General features: G+C 35.8%; 1 protein-coding gene across 1 annotated transcript in view; it reads right to left on the reverse strand.

Annotated features, from left to right (window-relative positions):
- The window catches only part of LOC124370033 (serine palmitoyltransferase 1), a 40,263-nt gene extending 19,070 nt beyond the window's left edge, over positions 1-21,193 (reverse strand). The window contains exons 1-7 of the mRNA XM_046828340.1: positions 20,971-21,193; positions 17,234-17,335; positions 10,315-10,413; positions 9,519-9,681; positions 7,850-7,982; positions 2,271-2,400; positions 777-974 (exon numbers count right to left, since the gene is read on the reverse strand). Coding sequence (XP_046684296.1) covers positions 777-974; positions 2,271-2,400; positions 7,850-7,982; positions 9,519-9,681; positions 10,315-10,413; positions 17,234-17,335; positions 20,971-21,012 — 867 coding nt within the window. The 5' untranslated portion in view covers positions 21,013-21,193. The remainder of the gene's footprint in view (positions 1-776; positions 975-2,270; positions 2,401-7,849; positions 7,983-9,518; positions 9,682-10,314; positions 10,414-17,233; positions 17,336-20,970) is intronic.
- Positions 21,194-24,301: the final 3,108 nt, after the last annotated feature.

Below are 24,301 nucleotides of genomic sequence, written 5' to 3' on the forward strand. Positions count from 1 at the left end.
GTGAGGTTACAACCTGTATTCACAACACAAACAGAAATAGAATCAGCTTATTACTTGGAACAACTGATTGAATACTGTCATATGGCCTGAATACCGGCAATTAGGTCTTAGAAATAAATAAAACGACTGTGATCTAGTGGGAACGACAAAAACTACTTAAAACTGTTTCTTATTTATTCCTGCTGGATCGCATTTGTATTCAAGTGAGAGATTTTTCATTACAAAATATTATTATGAAAAATATTTAGCACCATAGTGCTTCCTGCACAGCTATCGGGATTACTGCGGGTGGTACTTAGGGCGCTCCCGAATTGTTGCGGGATTACTAATCATAGGGTTAATAAAAATTACAATTACTAGTAATTCACGTTTCGGAGAGTTTTGAAAAAAGGCTTCTTTTTCATTAATGAAAAAGGACACAAAATTCCAGAAGTTATTTTTCACAATTGAATGAACATTGTTTTAACCAATTTTCTGTAATTGGGCAAATTGTACATTCTGTAAATATAAATAAGTAAAAGTTATTTTTAATTCTATCGAATTTATACTTATTTTTAAAGTAACCATTCTTTTAGTGCCACCCATTATACAAAGTAAGATGCTGAAATTAATAATGACTGCACAATTTAGAATACTGAAAGGGCTAGTGAAAGGATAATGTAAAATGCAGAAAGTGCCTTTTACACTAGAGTTCTTATTTTTATTTTGTCCTTCCCTGAACATTTCACTAATCTGCTTGTTCTTTTTCTGAACAAAAACATGAGAATCGTACTTACATCAATTCCGTAATGCTCCGTAACTCCTCGGCCTGTCTTCCCCAGTACTCCGAATGAGATACTCTCGTCAATGAAGATACGCAGTTTGTACTTTTTGCGTAGCTCGATTAGTTCTGGAAGTGGACAAATCTCACCGGTGTTTGCGTAGATTCCCTCTACTACTAAGAAACGCCGAGATCTCGATGCCTTTTTCGTGTTCTACAAAAATGAACATCACCATATTACAACAATAATGGATGTTAAAGTGGTGTTATGCCGTTATTATGGTGATGAGGGCATACACTTACAACTTTTAATGAGAGATATAGGAAAGGATAGGAAGAACAGGCTTACCTTTACCAAATTAGAAGGTTAGAACTCTTCCTCTTGACATAGAAACACAGGTAGAACAATAGCGGAATATTTTGTGCCAAGTACTACCAGTGCTGCTGTCAACCACAGAAAAAAGATATTATTGAATTTCAATTTTGAAATATTCAGTGTTACAAAATTGCAGACAATGTGGTTGCATTTTTACTGATGAATGTTTTATAAATTGAACTATATTTACCCATAGTGATATATTTGCAGTACAGTTCATGGTTATAGTTCTAAAGTAAGCCTGCAAGGGAGGGTAGGTTAGAAAAGGATATCTGACATTGCGGTTTGGTGGCTCTTTGCACTTGTTACCCAGTGGTAGGTTTGCTCTTATCTCCTCAACTAGGACCGATTGTTAACAATTGTCTAAAAATACAAGTGACAAGTTATACTGTATTTGTTTTTAAATCTTGTTGTCTTGTAAAATATCAATTAAAATAATTTACAGACTTTAGCTGCAGCGTAAAAATACAAGTAGTTTCTTTGGTACTTAACATTTTAGTTACAGTTTAGTCTGTGAAGGTGCAATGTACACTCTGTTTGTGTAGTGAGGTTTTTAAGGCCTAAAGTATTAAATAAAATATGTTGCTCTGTGACAGTGAGTAAATATTTTCCTTGGGTGTTTTTAATTTATTTGAAACTTAAATATTCATTACACAAAGTTTACACAAAATAGGCACGTAAGCTGAAGTAAACAGACTACTGCCAATGTTTCCCATATCCTGTGTCAGAAACCAAAACTGAGCTATTGGTCATCGATATTCCTGCACCATACGAAGGAAAAACAGTAAACTAGGTGTTGATATTTAATTTACTATTTCTCCACTGCATATATGTAATACTTCCACATAAAATTAAAAACAAAAGGCCCCAAAAAAATTACTTAGTTTATTAAAAAAAATATCTTTTTATTATCTTCCTGATACAATGATCCAAACAAGTATTTATATAAAAGTGACATAAGCAAATTTGTGACTTCAAGCTTTTACCCAAAAAAAAAAAAAAAAAAAAAAAAAAAAAAAAAAAAAAAAAAAAAAAAAAAAAAAAAGCACAAAGTGAGAGGTGGAAATAAAGATATTTGGGGAAATACATGTCAATAAACTGTTAACATGACAGCTCTGCTACCTTTGGGTTTACCTTTAAATCAGCTTGTCTTGTTTCTTCCAGAAGTCTATTTAAATCATCCATATCATTGTGTTTAAAATATTTTATAATACTTCTTGAAGCATCTAGACCTTTCTGTATGGCAAAGTTTACTTTCTCGTCCCTGAAAACAACAAGTTGAAATAAATTATTGATAGGAAATTACTAAAACTTGTTTTAAAATATCAGGCATACTTTTCAAGTATGTACCGATATGTTGTATAAAAAAACTAGTAAATTGTTTGTAACAATGTATTTTTAGATAAAACCCCACAACTTAATCTACTTTACTATACAATTGCCACTAATATTATTGGTTTTTTCATATCGAACAACTATTTCGATAACGTCGTCATAGAAGTTTGCCGCAAAATAATCGTTTTACCGCTATATTGTCATTATAGCGATGCTTCTTCAAACACAAAAACACATAGTAGTCACTGTGCGGTTTGGGGGTGTGTATGGAGGGTGGTCAAATTGTTTTAGCCAAATATTGTGATGAGATATTAAGTTTGCTTTGCTGCATTTAGAGGGGCATTGTCATGTGGCAAAACGACAACTTTTTATTAATAGGTTCAATAAAATTGACATAGAGAACACTTTTTTAAACTTGACGAAACCCCTCTTATAACAAAGAAATCAAGACACGTCTGTTCATTATCACTTTTTCATTCACTTTCTGCCCCAAATCGTCAGTACCAAATTAGTGAGAGTCACCCACTCTGTTCCTCATTATAAACATTCTTTCAGCCATTTTTTAACACATTCACTGCGGGTGACGAGCATGCTCGTCATGCGAATGTGGCGCGCCGGGCGAGCTCGGCATACAGCAGTTGCTTTCATATTGCCTCAGTGTGAGCTGAGCAGTTGCCCGGGAAGGCTGTAACACTCATAATGAGGTGTGTCTGTTTCGGTGAGTCAGTTGGTGCGATTCGTCGCCGGCTCGCCATTTTCGTTTTTTGTTTATGTTTTGCGATATTGTGTGAGTGGATTATAGTGTCTGTTGACTGTGTAAGTGTATGTCCTCATAATGGAGGAATACGATAATGTTACTGACGATAATTTTTCATCTGATGAAGACAATGAGTCGAGTTCGAACAGTTCTAGGGACGGTGAAGGCGGCGTCAACCACCCCCAGTGGGCCGGCACGGTCAGCGACATGGCTGGTTTACGTGACCTGCTGTTCACTGGTCAACCTGGCTTGCTCTTTCCCATTCCAGGTGACAATGAACCAATTGACTGGTTCAATCTCCTTCTTCATACCGTGTTTTTAGAGAATATCATTAGACAAACCAACCTGTATGCCCTGGAACTATTTTGTGGCCCCACCACTACTCCCGTGTCTCGCATAACCAAATGGAAGGACTTAGTCATGGCTGAACTAAGAACATTCTTAGGCCTTCTACTGTTGACTGGCAACGTCAGACTGAATCGATTGAACTACTATTGGAAAACTCATCGGTTGTCGAACTTTCCTATGTTCAAGGAGTACATGTCTCGAGATCGATTTCTTGGCATTTTGAGATGTCTGCATTATTCAGGACTTGATACCCCTGATCACCCCGAACCTGCTAACGACCGGTCTTTTAAAATTCAAAATATTGTTGATTATTTCAACAATAAGATGCAACAGATCTATTATCCAAACCGTGAACTGACAATCGACGAAGAGATGGTACTGTGGCGTGGAAGACTGGTCTTCCGCCAGTACGTAAAGGGCAAGTGCCACAAATATGGAATCAAAATTTATTTCCTGAATGAACCTGAGGGACTCATGCTGCGCTCCCATGTTTACACGGGGAGCCATGACTCTTGTAGTGGCAAAGGTCATACCGTCAAAGTCGTCATGAAGCTGATGAGTGACTTCCTGGGGAAAGGCCATTCCCTGTTCATGGATAATTTTTATAATAGTTTTGTCTTATCATCTAAACTTCTACGTCACTCAACCTACACTACCGGCACCCTACGCATCGACAGACTCCATACACCTCCAGCAGTGAAGGCAAAGGCATTGGACAAAGGTGAAACGATAGTGAACTATGCCCAAAGTGTCATGATTGGAAAATGGAGGGATAAGCGGACGGTGACCTACATCTCCACACAATATGACAACGAGATGGTCCAAACCACCAACAGGAGAAACCAAAAACGAACGCTGCCAAAACCAATCATGTACTATAACTCTCACATGAAGGGGAATGACCGCTTGGACCAAATGGTATCTTATTACCCCTGTGAGCGCAAGACCCTGCGATGGTACAAGAAAATTTTTGTGCACTTTCTCCAGGTTGTTGTAGTAAATTCTTTTTACCTGTACAACATGTACAACTCAGATAGACTGTCCCTGTATGACTTCCGAGTTTTGAGCCGGGGCTCAGTTTGGACAATTTATTTTTGTCTATTATTTTTCCCACCTCGGCCACTCTTGTCAGTCGGTGGGGGAGTCACTCCGTCAGAGTATTGATTTTCTGCCTGGTTGGACTGATTGGTTGAGGTCAGCTGGTTGACCTTGACTAGTTTACCGACCAGCTGTTCACCGGCACCGGCACCGGCTACTGTTCGGAGCGGTCAGACACGTTCGGAGAAGCTACTGCGTTGCTGTCTGTTCACTGCTCGTCCCGTTCCACATGGCTGGCTAATTCTTCTACTTTCAGCAGGTAATTGTCTTTTTCACTCTCTTTACTTAATTAGTTGGCGGTTTTTCTCTCCCACCCAGACATATATTATCGTAGATTAGTTATAAGTAGTTTATATATATTATTTTGTAACTTGTGTTCCTCGTGTACGTGTTCGTGTCGCAAAGTGTTCTATCCTGTCTTTCGTACGTTCTAAATTTTGTTAATTTTTTAACTATGCCAGTTAAGTTTTTATATTTTTGCTCCGGGCTTTCTAACTGATCCGTTCGGCGAACGGAAATTATTTATTCCGTGTACACACTTTGTCTTTATTTAGTGTAAGCGAGACGGTACAGACTTTGCAAATTTCTGTTACCTCGAGTTTTGTGTTGCGTGCAAAATTGGGTGGCAACATTAATGATTTTCTTTTTATTGCTTATTTAATTATTGCCTTTATAGTAGCGTGAACTGATTAGAATTTAATTATTGTTATTTGGGAAATAATGTACGGTTATTATTATTTGTAAATTATATAATTATTATTAGGCCTACCTTACAATTAATATTTAATAATAAAATGTAAATTATTATAATATTATAATAGAATGATTAAAATCCAGCGAATTATAGTTACAAGTGAATGTCATCACGCTTAATCATTTAGTATGGCTGTTCTAGCCTATGTAATATTTAATCTTGTCACCAAGTAGTGTATCTTAAAATACTTGGTGTCTTGAGTTATTTTTAGGAAACAGTTTTCAATACTTAAAAGGTACTGTTAGTTACAGATCGTTATTTTTAATTGTTAAATTTAAAAAAATTTATATATACTTTGTGGCAAACATAATTAAGTTATTATTATTTCTCAGGTTACAATAAAATTTTTCTAAATATCTACTGGTTATGTTGGGATTTAATAGGGTCCCCGTGAGTGCCGTCAACGGAATGGTGCGGCGAGTCTGCCCAATGGTAACAACTGAAAAATTGAATGCCCTCGCCCTGCCAGCGCTTCTGTACCGGCATCCAACCGGAGTGTATGTGCTCCTATTCATTTCATCTGGAACAAGGTTGGATCAAAAATGTGTTTTTTTCTTATACCACTTGAGAGGATAGGCTTGTATGGAGCGCTGCCAGATGTTAGATCTGGAGGAGGGCCAGTATATTAGCCAGTATTATTTAGTTTAGTTACATGAACTGAAGGGGAGGATTTCATCTTTAATTCGGATTCGTGGAGGTAACTAAGCCCCCGCCTCCTTCGAAAATTGGCTTTAAATATTTTTTTTTTAATTTTCGGCTACCAACTTGAAACCAAATTATTTTTTAAAAATAGTGGGCCTAGAAATTCTACAACCTTTTCCCTCCCCTCAGTTCATAAAAATTACCAGTTAAAATTTTACTACTGCCGTACCTGATATTATGTTATTTAGTATATTATATTATTTATTTATTATGTTATTGTTTCTATTTATTATGTTATTGTCTTTATTGGAATTCTATTGATTGTTGTTATTTAGTTATTAAGTTACGCAGTGCACCGTGGTGCTGAAGTAATTGTATTTTTGCATGGAAATGTTTGCCACCTACTAATTATATCTTGTACTCGAAATCTTGTCTCGTTTTTGTCTCTTCCCACTAGTGGCATGTGATTGTTTTTTTTATGATTTGCTCCGAGTTTGGGAGGGGCGCGCTTCCGAGACCTCCTGTCTTTTTCGCCTGCTCGGAACAGTTTGTGTTCTTGAAGACCTGCTCCCTCCAAAGGAAGCCCCACTGCTCATCACACCGACGCGCAACAGCAAGCATCGTCTCTCCAAACTAACGAGGCGCAAAGGAAACAGCAGGTCAGTTACCCGGAGGTGCTGCGTTTGCTACCAAGGAGGGAAGCGTAATGAAACAGTGTAATATTGTGCAGTGTGCCCTGACGAACCAGGTCTGTGTGAACTCAGTTGCTTTGATAAGTATCACGAGGACAAGTAGATTTTAGTCTTTGGCGGTGGGTGGGGATTTATATAGTTTTTTTTCTAATTTTTACTCGGGGAGGGGGGAGTGTTAACTGTTTTTGATGTTGTATATTTTTCAAACTAATATATAATATATACGTGTAATTGATGTACTATCTACGTGTCATTCATGTACTATATACGTGTAATTCGTGAGTGTTTGTGCCGAAACCTAGTGCGCTGCGAGCACATATAACACGGAGACCGGCACCCAGTGCAGATGACAAGCAGACTCGGCACAGACATGACGTCACCCGTTCCGTCCAACGAAGCTTCCGGGATACCTTGGAAAACCCTTTCGACTATCTGTAATGGGATCTGTGGCTTGTCATAATACAGGCAGCAGCACTACAGTGGCGGAATTTTAAAACGGTACATACTTTAAAAGCACACATCTAAAATTTCGTGTAAAATACACAAATCGTTATTAAGTGCTAATCACATGTCATTATTTTCAAAGAATAGAAATAAAAATCTACAAAGAAATTATAGCACACAAAACTTTAAGAAGAAACATACAATGAAAGTTAGGTATTAAAATAGGGAAATAATAATGTAATAATGTGAAATGTAAACCGCTTAATGGTAAATTTTACAGACTAAACTCTAAAATGAAAATATTTAGTGATCATATGTTACTTAAGGTTATCCTTGTTTACTATTTCCCTGAAATGTTAAAGAGCAATGGTAAAGTAAAATTTGTTGGCAAAATAATTGTAACCTTTGCTCCAAAACCCTCAGAAACTTATTTTATTATTTATTGATGACCACAAGAGTTATTCTAAAATAAATAAAATCCTCAGTTCTAATCCTAGTTGGCAAAACAATCTGTCCACTTAAAAGTGGTTTAGTTTTGATTAGCTAATGGTGTGGCTAATATTTTGTTGGCTTATACTTTTTATCGAAAAATGTATCCTGCCTTACAAGTATTTTTTGTCTCAGTTTTGCAGTCTATACTTACACAAAAACAATGTCTCCCCTTTTGGCGTATGCAGGGATTGCACTGGCGATTGTTGAGAAAGCGTACGAGTACACAACAGCATCCTCCATGTCCATGAACTGTGCCAGCCGCTGTTCCAGCTCTAGATGCACCTCTGTGCAGTTTACAAGATTATAATTTAAGATAATGTTATAATACAATACAACATTTGTCCTTTTGGTATTCAGGACACAACCTATATTACTATTACCAGAAATGCCATTATAACGAAATGCTTTATCAAGCCTTGTTGCTGCAACAACTAAATACTGTAGTTTAGGACAAAGAACAGAAAATAATATATTCACTTAACATAAATGTTATTTTTTACAATTTATTTAGTTGTGAAAAATTTAGTTACTATGGTTAATCCAAAAGTAAGGTCCGATTCGCCACAACTATTTGAATTTGGCGCCAAGGGCAAAACTCGCATGCCCGCCAAATCCCGGCATGCCATTAGCGTTGTTACAGTTGCTGTCTGCACTTTATAGTGTCAGTTCATAGTGAAGTAAGGGCACTGATACGGTTTTTGTCTGCAATAAACATTTCAGCAGCAAAAATTCATCGGCAGATTACTGAAGTTTATACAGTCCTGACATAATGAGTGACAATAAAGTGCGCAAGCGGGTGCGAGCTTTTAAGGAAAGACGGAAAAATGTGCATGATGATTAACACACTGGCCGACCATCAGTAATGTCTGAGGATTTGCTCAATGCGATTGATGAAAAAAATTCGTGAAGATCGACGATTCACTATTTCAGATGTAGAAATAGATTTCCCAAATGTGAGTAGAACAACTTTTTACAGAAGTGTACCTGAACATTTGTATTTTTGAAAATTGAGCGACTATTGGGTTGCCAGGCTGTGTACCAAGTCCCAACAAATGACAAGAATGGCTTCTGCTCTTGCCTTTTTGGAGCAATATCATAAGGAAAATCTCTTTGATCATATTGTCACAAAACTACACGATTAGAGAAAGTGGCACTTTTTCATAACTCCCAGAAGGGTTATAACGTGGTCAGTACATAATTAGATTTTCAGATTATGAAGTATTGCAGCTGGGGATAAGTAATAATAGTTCTATAAGATAATATAAACACTATTTTGTGTTTAAATTGATGTTAGTTTAGAAATACAGTACAGTATTTTCTCCATTACTAAAACTTGTACAGTGTAATAGTACAAAATAACATTAAATTTACCTCATGATAAAACACAAGCTCGAATGACACAGAAAAAATGTACTTCTTAGTCACTATGTGATACCAGTCATTTAAATACTACAATTAAAATAACGCTGTAGGTATTGGAGGGTGAGATAGATGAATTGGTGAGAACAAAATAGGTTTACAAAATTAAGATACAAGCAGGGAAGTCCTCTGTCAACTAAATCATGCCAAGTATTTTCTTCTTCCTTTATGCTACTGTATTATATTATATACAGTATTATATTATATATATTTGTGCACGTTTAAAGTGGTTGACAGTACAGTATGGTCTGAATGCAATATAGACTACTGATCTAATTTAATAGATTTTGTGCATGCTTATATAATCAGTTAAAAACCCACTGTTTTCACTATGTCAGATAAAACAAAAATTCGGATGTGCACAGATCACACATGTGTGTCAATACTGCATATGAACAGACCTGATGTACCGTAGAAGCCTCTGGGACCACAAGAGCCAACACCATACTTTTCTATCGATTTTACAGCCTTTTCTTCTATCTTTGGGTCGCCTATAAAGCCAAGATAGTTGTGGGTGGCATAGTTGAGACAATCCACTCCATCCACATTGACATGTTTCCCTACCTAAAACCACATCAACATCACTCATCCACATTATATACAGACGATTATCATCTGGAATCGGTCATGCTGTTCATCAACTCTCTTGCAGAATCCCTAAAATGGTAGATTACTAAAAAATAACTATAAAACATATGCCTGTTATCAGTTTCTACAATTCTGCCATGAGGAAGAATCACTCAATAGTAAATTAATTTTAAATTACAATGAGACAAATCATTAAAATGTATCACAATGTTCATACAATTGGCACTGACTTATAAATTTGATTTTGAAATAAGAACGAAATGAGTTAATAATATTTTCTCTGATAAATTTCCCAACTTTAGCATGGAAAATGCCCAAACTAGCAAAGATTCATTGGGAACACCAAAAATTTTCTTGATGTTTTACTTTACTTTAGGCCAGTGGCATCCAACCATCCAAGTGTTAAATGATCCCTTTTCAATTTAACCCCAGGCTTCAAAATGTCCAAGAGACAACCTGTAAACTTTTGGAGAACCAGTTGACATACTGACTAACTTACACCCTACCAGAGTCAGAGGTCCTCCTACTTGTACTATTGGCTAATAAGAAAATCTGAAAATATCTAGATCAAGAGAGGACAGGATAAACTAAGAAAATCTGTTGGTTTACCTTTCCACGAACTATTCTCGGTTTTAGTGCATAATGTGTGGAGGAAACCTCTGTCACCAGCGGCTCCGGTTCAAAGTCCCTTATAAGTGCATCTTTTTCCTGAAAAAATACAAAATTTTCTCATTAAAACACAAATTAATTAGTATTTAACTTTACCAGCCCCATTTCCTCATGAGCTTGTTGACTTGAAGTCTACATCTTTCCACACCTAGTTCAGAAATGAAAGAAACTATTTCAGAATGCAAACAATAAAACTAAAATGAACTTGTCAGTAGCTCATTGGTGACAATGCCGCTGAGTATTTATTCTGATATGTTTGAGGAAAACCAAATGGGTACTTTTCTATTGACCCTCATCCAAATTGCATTTAACAACCTAGACAGTCTGCTTTGGTTAGTCAGAAGCAGGATGTATTTATTATAATGAGTTAGCTACCCAGTAATTATTAAACATAACTGGAGATTTATATACAATAACAGACAAGCTGAATCTATATGCTTCACTGTGGGACTGTTTTTAGTTTAGTTAGTTTGTATTTACAAAATTACAATCGTCAAAAACCATTGACCCACTGGTGTAATATCATCATATCTGAATTTGCTCAGCGGTTTCAGAGCTTTAATTATGAATAGCAGGATTGATTTATTACGGTGTAAACATGGAGATTAGTAAAATTAATTTTGCAAATTTGAAGTTATTTATGTCACCCTAGCTTAGGGTGATCAAACAACCTGGAAAACCATTACTGTCCTGGGTTTTGATCATGTCATACGTTGTTCTACAAAATTGTCGCAAGGCATCTCAAAATACCAAAATTCAGTTTTTAAGGATTTAATGAAACTGTTTAGAAATTCATACAGCCTATTAGAGTTTTACAACAATGAGATTCAATTTATTTGACTCATCTGCAGTTGACAGCACTGTTCCACCCTATCTATTGGCAATCATGTCAACTATTAACGATATCAGAATAACCTCCGCTTGTTATACCACTGTCACTACTCACATTACTGTCAGCTGTCTAGATCTTTGTTGTTGAGGTTATGTCAGTGATGATACTCAAGTTAGTAACAATTATATCTGTATTCACTTATTAGTTAGTACTATTGAATCGAGTTAAAAAATGCCAAAACATACTTGTAAATTCTATGACACTTATTCTAGTAAACGGAACTTTATTAAAAAAAAGGGCTTTTTGATAGTGAAGTCAAGTGCTCTGTTTGCAATTGTTTCAGTCATTGTGGGCGTACTGACATAGTTGATCACATTAAGTGTAAGAAACATCTCAACAGATTCAGTGCACCGTGTGGTAGTATGACTTTACAGAACAGTTTTTTTATCTCAATCCAGCGAAGACACAAAAGTTTCAGCAACCGAGTTTACATTAGCCTACCACACTGTAAAACATCAACAAAGTTTTAGATCTAGTGATTGTACAAATAAACTTCATGTTTGATAACTTATCCATTGCAAAAAAGTTTAGTACAGCAAGAACCAAAGTGTCAGCCTTAATTAAATGAATCATTGCTCCACAGAGTTTAAAGGAAAGCCTTGATAATATCAAGAAGTTTAATTTTTATGGAATATCTAATGACGTCAGCAACCATAAAGCTATTAAAATATTTCCATTTCTTGTTCAGTTTTTTGATATCAATGAAAGGAATTCAGTCGAAACTTTGAGGGTGAGTTCCCTACTCAATGAAACATCTGACGCAATTTGAACAGTTTGTTTGAATACTATTGAAAAGTTTGATCTTGAATAAAGAAGCAAATGTGTTGCCTTTTGTGGAGAGAATACTAATACCAACTTTGGTGGCATGGAAAGAAGAGGGAAATGTGATGTGTTATAAAATTAAGTCAGCACTGAAGAGATAGGCTCCCCTGTGCCTATTCTGCACAACTGAGTTCTGCAGTGTATGAGCTGTGATGTTGAAACCATCGTTGTTGAGATGTTTTTGTTTTTATCTATATACACAGTTAGATCAGGGAGGCTCAAGGAGTTTTGTGATTACGTTGGAACTAACTATATTAATACATTGAGACACTTAAAAACTCGTTGGTTATCTTTATTTCCAGCAGTTAAAAGTGTCATTACGCTATTTGAAGCTTAATTTTGTTTTCCTAATTGAAGAAAAATCCCCAAAGATATTGGTTCAGTTTTTTAGCGACTCTTAAGTGAAGGTTGCTAATAGTTCATTTATAGCCAACTCAGCATGGAATTTTAAAAATTGGAGGGAGCCATATATATAAAACAGAGCTAAGGTGGGAAGGGTTGATTCAATGTGAATGTTGTGTCGCCTGAAGGAATCCAAAAATAGTCGGCAACGAAGAACAAAGAAGCTCAAAACGAACTCTTTGCATTGTTTAAACATCAGAAACACCTACACTACAAAATATAGTGCAATCTAGTTGAAGAGGTATTCTCATTATCTTCGTCTGCGGTATAGAAATAAGACCAATATTTTCACGGGCACTGATGTCGCTGGACTCTTGTGTGTTCAAATCCAAACTTGTCTGGGATTGCTATCAAGTCGTTTCTTCACTTGGCCAACCGGGGCTCAGCACCAATTATGATGAGTCCTCAACCGTTCTACAGTATTTCAAGGTTTGAATCCTTTTGGGGCTGTCTCAAAATGGCTCGAACAGAGAGAAGGTGGAGGTTGCATCCAGGCATGAGAATGAACAGAATGGTACAGTACGCGCGCTGAAGGTTCGGCCCTGTCGTTGCCCTACTAACCAAATAAAAACATTGACTCTGCAATGATCCGTCACGGACGGCAATGTTTAATTCTCGCTCGACAATCAACTTATGGTTACACCAACTTCCTGTACAAATAAAATTCTGAAACTTCGCAGATCTATTTTTCTGTTTATGCCAATGCTAATGGATGTATTAAGTTTTAATGTCTTATTACTTTTCTTCAATAAAATATATTTTAAAATTAACTATGCCAAAATTGTGATACAAAAAAGTTTGTATGTGAGGATTTTTTTTATTATTTGGTCAGGAAACTTTCACCAGCGGGAAAGTTTTTCTGAATGAACTGAAGTTAATTTTAGATTTAACTTTTTTCAGATACATAGTTTAGGTTAGCCGTAACTTAGTCTGAAGTGGAATGTATCACCGACACCGCTGCCCTACAGTTTATGGCCCATTCACGTAAATGCAACAAGGCAATAAATACCATTTGAAAGTTTAACATTGAATCACTTTGCAATAGTTTATTTCTGAAAAAAAAAAACTTTAGGTTATTGTGGTGATCTGTGATAAACTAAAAGTTTTAAACTTTAATGAAATTATATTGAATTTTATTGTATTATATTCGAATAGAAAGTGTTTTGAGGTGTATAGTTTATAAACTAATTGATGAATGAATACAAAACACTGTTGTATAAAGAATCCTGTTTATGAAAAACTTAATTTTTAATTATGTGGCATGACAAATTATTTTTTAGCATTTCTACGAATACACTATACATAGAGGCATTGGATATATATGGATTAAACCGTATTACATTGCAGCATTCAATTCAAAATTCGAATACTACCTAAGCAATACATTGTATATTAATTGACTTTCTGACAGATACGAAATAAAATGTCATAAATCTATTAGTGATTAAAAATCGTAAAATTACTAAACGTCTAACAGTACAAATTAAGAATTTAAACTCTCAACGCATAAATGTAGAATCCGTTATTTTAAAATCGGCGTGGTGAACAGTATTTTCCCTAGATTTTACTTTGTTTACAAAGCTGTTCTTACCTATAATAGAGTTTCCAATGGCGAGTTATTTCCATACTCACCACCCGTTTCCGATTCTTCGCTGGCATCTTGTTCACTGTTGCTGCCGTCAGATGAGTCATTCAAACTAATAATAAATCTCTCTGTTGTGTCATCAATTAAATGTTCCTTTTCATAATATTCATCTTCAAATTTTACAACTTTCTTACACACCTTCCCCAGTCTTTTTTGTTATTGAGTCTATCTTCTCTTTGCATAACGCTATGGTATTTTTAATGTTATTTACAACATTTTTTTGACCTACATAATTTTTTATTATTCCCCAAATATTCTCAATCGGATTTAGATCTGGATGGTACGGAGGAAAGTGAAGAACGCTGTGTCCGTGGTTTTCTAACAAATCGTCAAATGCAAATCCTTTAAATACATCCTTATGTTGTTTTACTAAACTGTACAATTCGGGCTTAAGTGACATTGTATCAAACTGCAGTCCATGATCTTTTAGCCACTTGATAATTTCTGCTTTTTTGGAACCTGAATTAGGTGCTTTATTAACTTGGACGTTATGATAGGCGGCATTATCAATAGTTATTAGAGAGTTAACTGGTAAGTTTGGAATGAGCTGAGCTCTTGTCCATGTCATGAAGTTCGCATGGTTCATCTGATCATGATAATCTCCTTCGCTCGTTCCCGCTTTCCAGATTAAGCAAGCTCCAGGAATAAACCCCATTTCACCCCCTGCGTGCAGTATTATGGCCCTCTAGCCTTTACTTATTTTCTTTTAAAAACCTTGAAGACTGGCGTCCCTCCATCCCTTTTCAGTCACATGAGATGATAATATATACGATTCATCAATGTAAACAATAGGAGAGTTCTCTGCTCGCGCTTGTTTTATAATTCGTAAATAGTTTATACGTTTAATTTTTATGTCACTAGCTTCAATCAAAATTTGGCTATTATTTTTAATTTTTTCCACCGAAATCCTAATGATGCTAATATTTTTCTGAGGCTAGTTAAACCCCCTCCATAGTTAATTTTTCATTCAGCTTGTTTTTTAACAATTGAAGAGTTGGCAGGCAACTATCAGTTTTATAAATTCATGGACGGTTCTTCGAACAACACATTTATCAAAGTCGTCTAGTTCTACTATTTTCTTTTTTCTTTTGTATTTTTTAGGGGAAGTGAACGAACACTCCCCTTCAGTGGAAGAATCCATAATTTTTTTTCACGGCGAATCTCCTTAATCAGTGTCTTTGAAACACCACAAGCCGCGGCAGTTCTTTCTAAACATTTATTTATAGGGATTCGTTCATCATTAGATAGTTTCGACTCATTTACCATGAACTCACTAACCCTCCATATAATTCTCGAGCCTGGCTTCTCGTAGTTTTTCCTCGAGCCACTTTGGAAACGTATCGGACCAAACCGACTGAGATGATGAATCAAAACAAAACTACTATAACTTGTAATATAACCTTAATAGCAAGGATAATATTAAATAATTTGTAACGCCCTACAACTACCAAAATTCACTAACCTCACTACTAACTAAACTAATTAATTGTGTATAACGCACTTAAACCACTTGTCCACTTCTAACAACAGTGAATACTCGACTGTGAGGGAGAACAGGGACAATAAATATTCAGGCTGCAGCGGGCCAAACATTGGCGGATGTCTGCAGAACAGTTGTCCGCTCGGTTGACTCGGAGCCGAACCTTCAGCGCGCGTACTGTACTACAGTCGCCTTCCTCCAGAGTGGTGTCTGACCTTCTCTCACTAGGTAGACTGATGACTTTTCAGTGGTTTGTGGAACTGCTGAATTTATTGACAGGTAGACCTCACGTTGGTGCTTTCGGGGTGCGCAAAAGGCCCTTGAGGCAATAGGCAAAAGTGCATGGCAATAGGCCGCCCCATAGAAGAAGAAGAAGGTGCACAATTGAGTGCACTATGATGCTAACTGTCACAATCCCAAAGCATTGTGGAGCAACCGAGTCTTCTACACATAACTTCAGGATTTCAGATACTGCACATAAGAGGTGACCTGGAGCTAAAAACTCAACATTCGCAAAGAATGTCATATTTTAACAGGCGGAGTCAGGGCTAAGAAACCCACTCTAACACAATCTGGGGACCAACGGCTTGAAGGTGACTTCTGAACCACCACCAATGGACGGGTAGGTTGGTTAGGGCTGCTTGCAAGGACAGGATCGCTCAGCCGTCACCCATCCATGCAGCAACAACGCTCGATGTTGCTTGATTTGGTTATCTTGCGATAACTGTCATACCCGCTACACAATCCCATTGGTAACCTGTATGTACCGTGCCAACCTGTAGATTGTTTTATTTAGCATACAGATTAGATTTACAAGTTTATAGGTTAACTTTTTAATGTATGTCATTTGCCAAATTCGCTCTTCTCTGGCTTTGTGAGTAGTAGGGAGGAGTTATGAAGTATGGTGGGGGAAATGATACAGAACTCCTTAGTGAAATCCACTGGCAGTTTCACAATGGTGCACCAAGCAAAGACTGACATTGTTAATACTTTTGTATAGCAAAGACTGACGTTGTTAATACTTTTGTATAGCAAAGACTGACATTGTTAATACTTTTGTATAGCAATGACTGACATTGTTAATACTTTTGTACAGCAAAGACTGACATTGTTAATACTTTTGTATAGCAAAGACGGACATTGTTAATACTTTTGTATAGCAAAGACTGACATTATTAATACTTTTGTAAAGTGGAACAACACCACAAATCATTCTTAATTCTATCTAGTCCCGGTTGCCATTAGCAATAAGACACTAGTTACAATAAAACCTTAATATTCCAATTTCAATACTTCACAATACTCTGTAACGGTTCTATTGTAATCTCATGAAAATGTCATAAAACTTAATGTAAAATATCTTTACAAAGGCCAATAAGATAATTTTTTATAAGCCAAATTCAATGAACAAACCAATGTATCAGACACAAGTACAAACTGAAGTGTCTGATATTCGGCCCATCAATGATTCCATGTTTATTCAAACTGAACTTCACAAAGTTTTATTCTTACACAAAACGAGTTTTCTTAAATTTCACTATAACACAAATTTTATTTTTCTTCAAATTTGTTATGGAGTTCTCACTATATTACAACTTAGGAATAGTTATCAACTTACAGATTCGGTCAAATTAAGTCCATCTTTTTTGTTTTTCTTCGATATTAGCCATAAAACCCATATTATTAGTAGAAATTCAAGAAATAAATGGTGAGCTTGTCCCTGAAACAAAAACAAGATATTAAAACATCCTTTCCCGTCCAATCTCAAAACTACAACATGACACATCTTAAACCTTGAAGCAAAGCAGTTGTTAGGATACTAATGACAATTGCTACATAATATGTACATAAATTGAAAAACATGCTACAAAGATCTACAACAATCAGAGTGCAGGAATGTGTAACCATTATTATGCATAGATTTTCTTTAACATTTCATAAAAAACATGTTTAATAGTTTGAATAATTGACCCACGTTCTATATGTCATTTCTGGCTTGAGGTCTGATTGGTACCCCTTCTAACCTGACCAGTGAAGAAATGTTTTTAAACCTAGCGTTCTGAATTGCAAATAAGATCACACTGTTGATTATGTCGGTTTGGACTAGTGAGGGACATAGATGACATATGTCTGATGACATTAGAAGAATGATACCAGGTAAAAAAGATGTCACCATTAGTAATAAAGATGGAAAGGTCCAAGTACAAAAGTGATTAGTTTTAGCATATTTAAAAGAAATATATGAATTATTTGAGGAAATATTCCCCACAAGCCAAATTGGTTTTTCAAACTTTTAGGAGTTAAGCCCAACAATTGTACCCTAGCTGGAAAAAGTGGAATTCATACTGTGTGCTTGTGCTTATTACACCAGAACATCAAGTTGATTATAACTGGAGCAAAAATGCAAAATTTTGTCCTGGAAGATGAAACCTCATTGAAATCTTACCACTCCTGTCTGGCCAAGATAATGTGTACTCCACCTTCTCAGCACTATTGTATGGATGTGTGTAAAGAATGCCCTGGTGGTTGTGATTTGGAAGAATTATTGTATAACAAATTTAACAGTGAAATAACAGATGAAGTGACTAACAAAAAGTGGGTAACTGTAGATAGGTATTCGATGGAAACAGTGGTAAAAAGCACCGACAATTTTATTGATGATTTTTGTTAAAACCAGTTTTAAAGCTCAAAACACATACATTTATAATTAATCAGCAAAAAGAAAACTACAATGAAATAAAGGAAAACAAACCAAGGCCATGGAGTAATTAATTGTGATTTAGCTGAAAGTTATTCATTCATCGTACAAGACGAGATACAATCCTTTCACTGAGCTACCAGCCAAGCTACTCTACATCCCTTCATTATTTATTACAGATGTGGGGGGGGGGGGAATTGAAACATCTTCAGTATGTTTTCATATCAGATCGCTCAGAACACAACATAGTTGCCCTATGTTAAAAAAAAAAACACTTTTAGAAATCTTGAAGCAGACTTTGCCCTTTTCTCTTAAAAAATTACCTATTTCTCTGATGGGAGTGCCGCTCAATACAAAAGTAGAAAACATTTATATAATTTATGTTTGCATAAAGAAGATTTCGGAGTTGAAGCCAAATGGCAGTTCTTTGTAATATCTCTGGGCAAGAGTGCATGTAATGGTCTTGGCAGTATTGTAGTATTTTAAAGCGGTTAGTTGCTAAAGCAAGTTTACAAAGGCCATATGACCAACAAATCTTAACGCCATGACAACTTTATGATTTTGCCACTGGGAATATTAGCAATATTGACTTTGAGTTCTGTACAACGGAAGATTACAAAGAGGTTAAAAGATACTTGCTTCATCGGCTTAGTGAATAAAAACTATCATTCATTAATACAATTTTCAAAAAATCAAATTACTGTCAAGCCTTATTATTTCAATCAGAATGAATCCTTTGAATATTTAACATTAGTGTACCAGATAGCACCAACTGGTTTGGGATTTATCAAGTCTGGTAACAGTAGCATATGAAAACTCTTGGTGGCTGGGATGTATTGAAACAAAAAATAGCATGTATCAATAGGGTAAACTTTTTACACCCAAAAGGTCCATCTCATTCTTTCATCTACGCACGACCAAAAGATGCATTAGAGGTGCCAGGAGACACTTTTGTAAAAGGTGGACCCAACAACAGCAACAGGAAGTGTGTACAACTTAAGTGCTGAAAATTTCAAAATGTATGAAACATAGTCATGTTATATATCAAATTAAAGAGCATTTCAAATAGAAAAGAAGTTTAGTACTTTAGCTTCAATAGTCTTTCAACTACATTACTTAAAAAAAATTAAGACACAACCAAAACTGCCTTTTTATTGAATTTTTAAAAGCTTATCACTCAAAAACCAAAATGCAGAAAAATGTAGCATTTTAACTATATTTGGTAGTTACAAATTCCATACAACAATTCAAGAAAATCTAAGAGATCAAGGTCCAAAATGATGTTTTCCTTGGTTGATTTGACATGGAATAATCCAATATTTAGACTAGTAAACTACTTATAATTAAAACTGAGAACGAAAAAATGAATGAAGAATTAGTAAAGTTTGTCTTAATTTTTCTATATTAAATAAGTCTGTATGTGTCCCTTTCTATTTTGATAAATATATCAGTCTATCTTAAAATCTGATCTTTTGTTCCCTGCTCCTCCCGCTCCATCCAGCTCACTCCACTACATTATTTGTTTTTCAGTAACCTAATACCAGGAAAGCGTTTATCAGAACTGGTACATTCCTAGCCTCATTGCTTGCACGAAATCACCTCAGCTATTACTGGTTACTGAGTAACCTAATATCAAAAAGATGTTATGAGAATACAAAATCACTCAGCCCAACTGTTACTGAAATAACAGGGTGTTGCTAGTAACAAGTTTTCCGGTAATAAGTTACTAGTGAATAATCTTGTTACTGACACTAATATGTTATACCACCCATCTTTAAAGGCAAGTAAAAAAGTGATGTACATGTGTTATTTATGTCACAGGGTTATCAGAAAAGTTTATCCTTCAAATTATAATAAGTAACTTAACGTTACACTGTTTTGTTTGTTAAATTTTATAAATATGCATAGCCTCAATAGTTTTTTTATTCATCAATAAATTATTACTTTTTAAAATTTGAAAATGGCCAAACTATGAGGCTACTATAATTTGAAATATCTATCACATAATTTTGTTTTATTAGCTATTTCGAGTATTCATTACTCATGAATATTGATCGATGATTCGATTGCAGTGGAGGCTGTTTATTATACTGCAGCCGTTAATAAATATAGGTTACAATGTTATCTTAGAGCTAAAAATCTAAGATTTTGATTTAGCCTATATACATAACCTTTGGAATATTTCCTTTTTGTTTATTTACGGTTGGGATAACATTACAGTCAGAAAAAACTATGCATTAACATTTATGCTATGTTAAAATTGACCACCAATAGTTACTTGTCAGATTATAAGTATACCTAGTGTACCTGTATTTGATAGTTTAATTCAATAGGAAGACACTGGTAACATGTTACTGGAGTTAAATTTGAATTGATGGTTTAATATGTGAACTTATGTGGAAAGAAACAACTCTATGACATTATTAGCAATCCTTTGATTTTTACTTAGCATAACAGTAATAAAATATGTTTCTAAACCAACAGTTTTTAGGTTATATTGTTCACTAGTAACTAAAGAATATGTATTTATAAAATAACCCTTGGCTGTTTACAGGTGTATACATTTACTTGCAATACACTAGTTTTAACAAGAATTATGTAGGCCTAGTTTAAAATCGCTTATAAAAAAGTATACATTAAGAAAATATTCTACGAACCTGAGCCACTGTTTCAGATAATAAAGCGACATAATTTTCCATTGTAGCTCGCGTGATTTTTTGACATATAATTCAGAAGACTAGTTAGAATAGTAGTAATGTATGATTACTTTAAACAATAAGATTTATAAACTGACTGATCACTGGAAACGATAAAATTAAACAACAAAATTACAAACTTGAAACTTCTTTCTGATGACAGTTGTTGTTTTCTCAGCGGATTTTTTTTGGTTATTTTTTCAGTTTTTTACGCACAAGAACAAAACATGCGGTAGATTTCACATAGAGTAACAAATATTGTTCTGTGTTTGACCGTTAGCTATGCAATTATAAAGCCTGTTTCTATTTTCAAACAAACTGCTTGAAATCGAATCTTTTTCTAGTTTAGAATCTGCCATTGCATTGCTGATCATTGATTGAAATGAATAAAATACGTAATTAGTTGGGAGAACTACAACGTAGTAATGTATTTAACTTCCAACGGCAAAGCCAAAATGTACAGATAATAATTACAGGGAACATAACATAGTTAACAATACAACAATGTCCATGCAGCAGATTTAATGTAGAGGGAGTTGAATAAAGTAGAAGAAAACTATCAAACAAAAACTCAGCATTAGCCGTATGGTATCGATATGTAATAGCAATAAATAATCATCAACAAAGCAGGTAAACGTAGATATAACCATTAGGCATGTACCAACAGCAGCATCAAAATAACGTAACAAGAGAGAACAACAAGTTATAAATCTTACATTACAAAAAAGGATCAATACTCATCAATCATAATAAATAAATAAAGACATGAACAAAACTTAACAACGATAAGCAATGTACTGGAGCATGTATCCATTGAAGCCACAGGACTTCAATTTATCCAAGAGATGAATGTGAGTGACGCAATCAAACGCCTTCGCGAAGTCAAGCCCCACAGCGCCCACCTGACAACGTTCACCAAAAGCATCAAAGATGTCTGTCGAAGACCATGAGGTTAGTGGCAGAGGATCGTTCTTTCCTGAACCCATGTTTGGTAGGTGTAATATGTTGGTTCACCACAAAACAACTTCTTCTAATATCTTAGCAATGACTGACAAAATTGCTATTGGCCTATAGTTCTTCACGTCCTTAATTGGGCCTTTCTTGTGAATCGGAACAATCTAGCTCGACTTTAGAATGTCAAGAAAGACGCCCATGGATAACGACACATGGAAGAGTCTAGTGAGAGAAAGAGCCAATAGAAATTTACAATACTTTACAACAGATGGAGGGATTGAATCAGGATCACAGCCTTTGTTGTTATTAAGAGTTTAGACTGCTTGTCGAACTTCCGCCTCTCTAACGGAAGAAAATGAAGGCATTCACACAAAGGACGAATAGACTGCAGGCGAGGAATCAGGCGTCACATCATCTTCGCCAAACACTGACGAGATGAAGTCAGCGAAAAGGTCAGCAGACGACTGCTCATCTATAGACGTAGATCCATCATAACAAACTATGGATGGGATGGGGATCGAACATTTGAGAGCCCTCACATAGGACCAATTTCGGGTTTTAGAGAAGAATATCTTGAACATGTCACGACAATTGTCCGACATTGTCCGAAACAATCACCAGACATAGCCTTGCAATGTGCTCTGACTAGTGAAAATTGACGGTAAGCCGAGTTATCCAGGGTTTGCTTGTAGATTTTGGGAAGGCATCTTTCTAGTATTGTTAGTTGCTTGGGCTCAACAGAGAACCATGCGGAGGAAATTTGATGGCCCACATTATCGGGGAGTATTTAATCACTGAGTCTCTAATAGAAGAGATGGGTCTCTCAAAGGACAGGTTAACATTCACATCAGATATTAACCCGTAAAAATTGATAGTCGATAAGTCATGTTACACCTGCTAAAGATTACACTTGTTTTGATGTCTCGTAAATCTAGGTAAATCTAGGGTAGAGCAGAGACAAGATTGAGGGCTGGGTGATGGATATCATCAGGGACGATTGGACTGCGATCGGGGGGAACAAATATATCAGATAGTGACGTAAAGGTTAAATCAATAGGATTCATCTATGATTCCAAATGTCGTTCACTTGATCCAACCCAAACATTGCTGCCATGTTAAAGAGGACTGAAAGTGACGAGTTTCCGAAAGGTATTGTGAGATTCTTCAACTCGAGAGCGGGAAAATTGAAGTCACCAAGTAGATGGATGCAGTTAAAATGAACTGACGTCAATATTTCCTCTATTTGCTGGGGGAAATCTAAGTATGTTTGAAGCGGTGAGCTGGGTTAATTTGCGTGCCAAAAAGAAGGACTTTGTAGTTCAAACGAGAGACGAAGGAAACCCATAAAAGTTTGAGATTAGTCTGGATGCAGATTTTTGCTGGTTTAAGAACTTTAGAGGCTGCGATAAGTACTCCACCACCGCTGGACTTACCAGTGGAAGTCAAGGAGTGGTACTTTCTAAAAAACTGTACAGGAGTCCAAGCTCACTAGAGAAAATTAGTGACTGGAGGTTTGTTTCACTGAGCACTAATATATCGTGCTTGCATATAGATAGTGATAGGCGTAGATCGTGAAGTTTGGATCGAAGACCATTTACGTTTTGATAGTTTGCCATGCCGTTGGAAGAATATAGTTTTTTGTTTTGATAACAATCTTCGGTGTCCTGTTAAAATATTCGATCGTGAGATTGTCTTCACCCTTATCTGGTCTGTCTTTTAGCTGCTTACGATGTTAAACAAAGTGCTTCTGTTCATTTGAGGTTATATCACGTGGCACAGTGACATTAGACAGACCCTCATCAGTAAGTAGATCATTTGAAAAATGATCATTGTGGAGAAATCCTTAGCAGATTCAACTTTAGATCCTATGACTTTAACAAGCCGTATAGATTGTTGAGAGGGTTTAACTACCTCTAAGAAAGAAAAACTGGCAGAATCAAAGCTGGTTTGATTAAAGATGTGAGCAATCAGTTCACTGTCAGGTTATTTTTCTTTTTTAATTATCTTAGAAATTTGTTCATATCATATGGTAATGTCAATAATCTCCCCACTTTCTAGGGTGACAGAGGAGAGGTAGTTTCCCAAATTTCATATGTATTGAAATATAAGATACGCCAGTGCGAGTATGTGAATAACATCATAATTTAGTAGAGTGACTGATTGCGAACTTTAGACTGATTGCCGGAGTATCTAGACAGAGCCTAATATCATGCTCCGTTTTCACAATTGTTATCGCAGGTTATAGTCACCGAAGTGATGTCACTACAACAAATTTCGATAACGGCAAGCAATCCATTCCTCTCCCTGCGACAATGCAGGTTCTTACATTATTGAGAGA

The sequence above is a fragment of the Homalodisca vitripennis genome, chromosome X (assembly GCF_021130785.1).
Source record: "Homalodisca vitripennis isolate AUS2020 chromosome X, UT_GWSS_2.1, whole genome shotgun sequence".
Classification (NCBI taxonomy): domain Eukaryota; kingdom Metazoa; phylum Arthropoda; class Insecta; order Hemiptera; family Cicadellidae; genus Homalodisca; species Homalodisca vitripennis.